This window comes from Olea europaea, unplaced genomic scaffold (assembly GCF_002742605.1).
Source record: "Olea europaea var. sylvestris unplaced genomic scaffold, O_europaea_v1 scaffold24695, whole genome shotgun sequence".
Taxonomy (NCBI): domain Eukaryota; kingdom Viridiplantae; phylum Streptophyta; class Magnoliopsida; order Lamiales; family Oleaceae; genus Olea; species Olea europaea.
In genome coordinates, this window is record NW_019242908.1 from 170 (window position 1) to 1622 (window position 1453).

General features: G+C 38.3%; 1 protein-coding gene across 1 annotated transcript; it reads right to left on the reverse strand.

Annotated features, from left to right (window-relative positions):
• Positions 1-573: 573 nt before the first annotated feature.
• LOC111382298 (BAHD acyltransferase DCR-like) lies at positions 574-1447 on the reverse strand. Its single transcript, XM_023006218.1, has one exon. It carries the CDS (start codon positions 1403-1405, stop codon positions 686-688), a length of 720 nt encoding a protein of 239 aa, XP_022861986.1. The 5' UTR covers positions 1406-1447; the 3' UTR covers positions 574-685.
• Positions 1448-1453: the final 6 nt, after the last annotated feature.

A 1453-nucleotide genomic window follows, 5' to 3' on the forward strand; every position in this document is an offset into this window, starting at 1 on the left:
AAGACTCAAGACCAAATCAATCTAACGGGAACTACATCGAATCCACTAGTTCAATCGTATTGTAGTCCAATTCGAATAGTTAAATGAAAATGCTAATTCATAATTGTAATCTAAACCACGAAATATTAGTTTTATACATATATAATAGAGGAATACACCATGCATCCATGCAAATGGATCATCTTATGTATTTTTTGATCGTCTTCTCGAAGAAAAATTTAGAGAAATTTCTCATGTACTTTCAGTTTTAACAGTAGATAGGATTCAATGAATCAAAGAAAAGAAACTTTATAAAGTAAAATCAGATTTTATTCCATTTACAGAAAATAAATAAAATGTGTTACACAAACAACCCTATGGAAGGACAAAAGGACTTGAGTTGGATAAAGTTGGAATCCAACTTGTGTTGTCTGCCTCTTGTTTCACGTGGAATCGTTAGTGGTTTGCACATCACTAAAACACCCATGTACTTATCCTTTACATGTCTACATCGATCCATTGCATGTTGGCACAAAGAAATTTGCACTAGATATGTCTCTAGTATTCTATATCGATATTTTGAAAATATCGTGATTTACGTCACAAGATCCAATAAAATTTTAAATTAATATTTGTCAATAGAATGACAAACACAATGATTAATTCGAGTGTAAGTAAACATATTTTAATACAGTAATCCATTCATTCACGAAACATATTGCATGAACTCCATATCAATCTCTAAACTAGCCATCGTCTCCGGAGCTAAAACCACTTCAAGATCAACACTTCCATTTCCTTCTCGCCCAGGAAAGGCCGAGATCTTACCGTCGAATTTATTGGCCTTGCCGCTTCTAACAGCCAATGGTCGACCCCATCCAAAATTATTATCATACATTGGAAATCTTGGAGAACTTCCCATAGTGATCATCGCACCGTCAAAATTCCCTAGTGGGAACAACCTCGGATTGCTCTCCCAATCCTTGACACCTTGACGCACGGTAACATCTTGGTGTGCCACGACGTTCATGTGCAGCTGATTTGCGCTCCAATTCAAGTCTTTCGATAAAAGCTCCCCAACTTTAGCAATGGTTGGAATACTTTGAATGGCGTTTCCAAAATAGAGCGGTTCGAGACGCGGCTCTAGCCTATGTCGACAGTTGACTGCCATTCTAAACGTCGTTACCTTGTTCCCGTCTAATTGCCTCGCACGTGTTACCGACCGCCAAAGTTGAGCAGAAAGTGACTGAAATGATGAAATCAAAGCCGTTGGATTTATCTGCCCTTTATTGGTACTATTCTTGAACATGAGCTCCTCCAAAACGGAAGTTATTTTTCCGTTAACTTTACGGTTTTCACCGTTATTAACTACCCACTCATCGTTACTCTGTTTCCCAACAATCTCCACTCCTTCAGGGCCCGACATTTCGGGCTTTCGGGCCGGGTTATTTGCTCTGAATTTCAACCTCAAGAT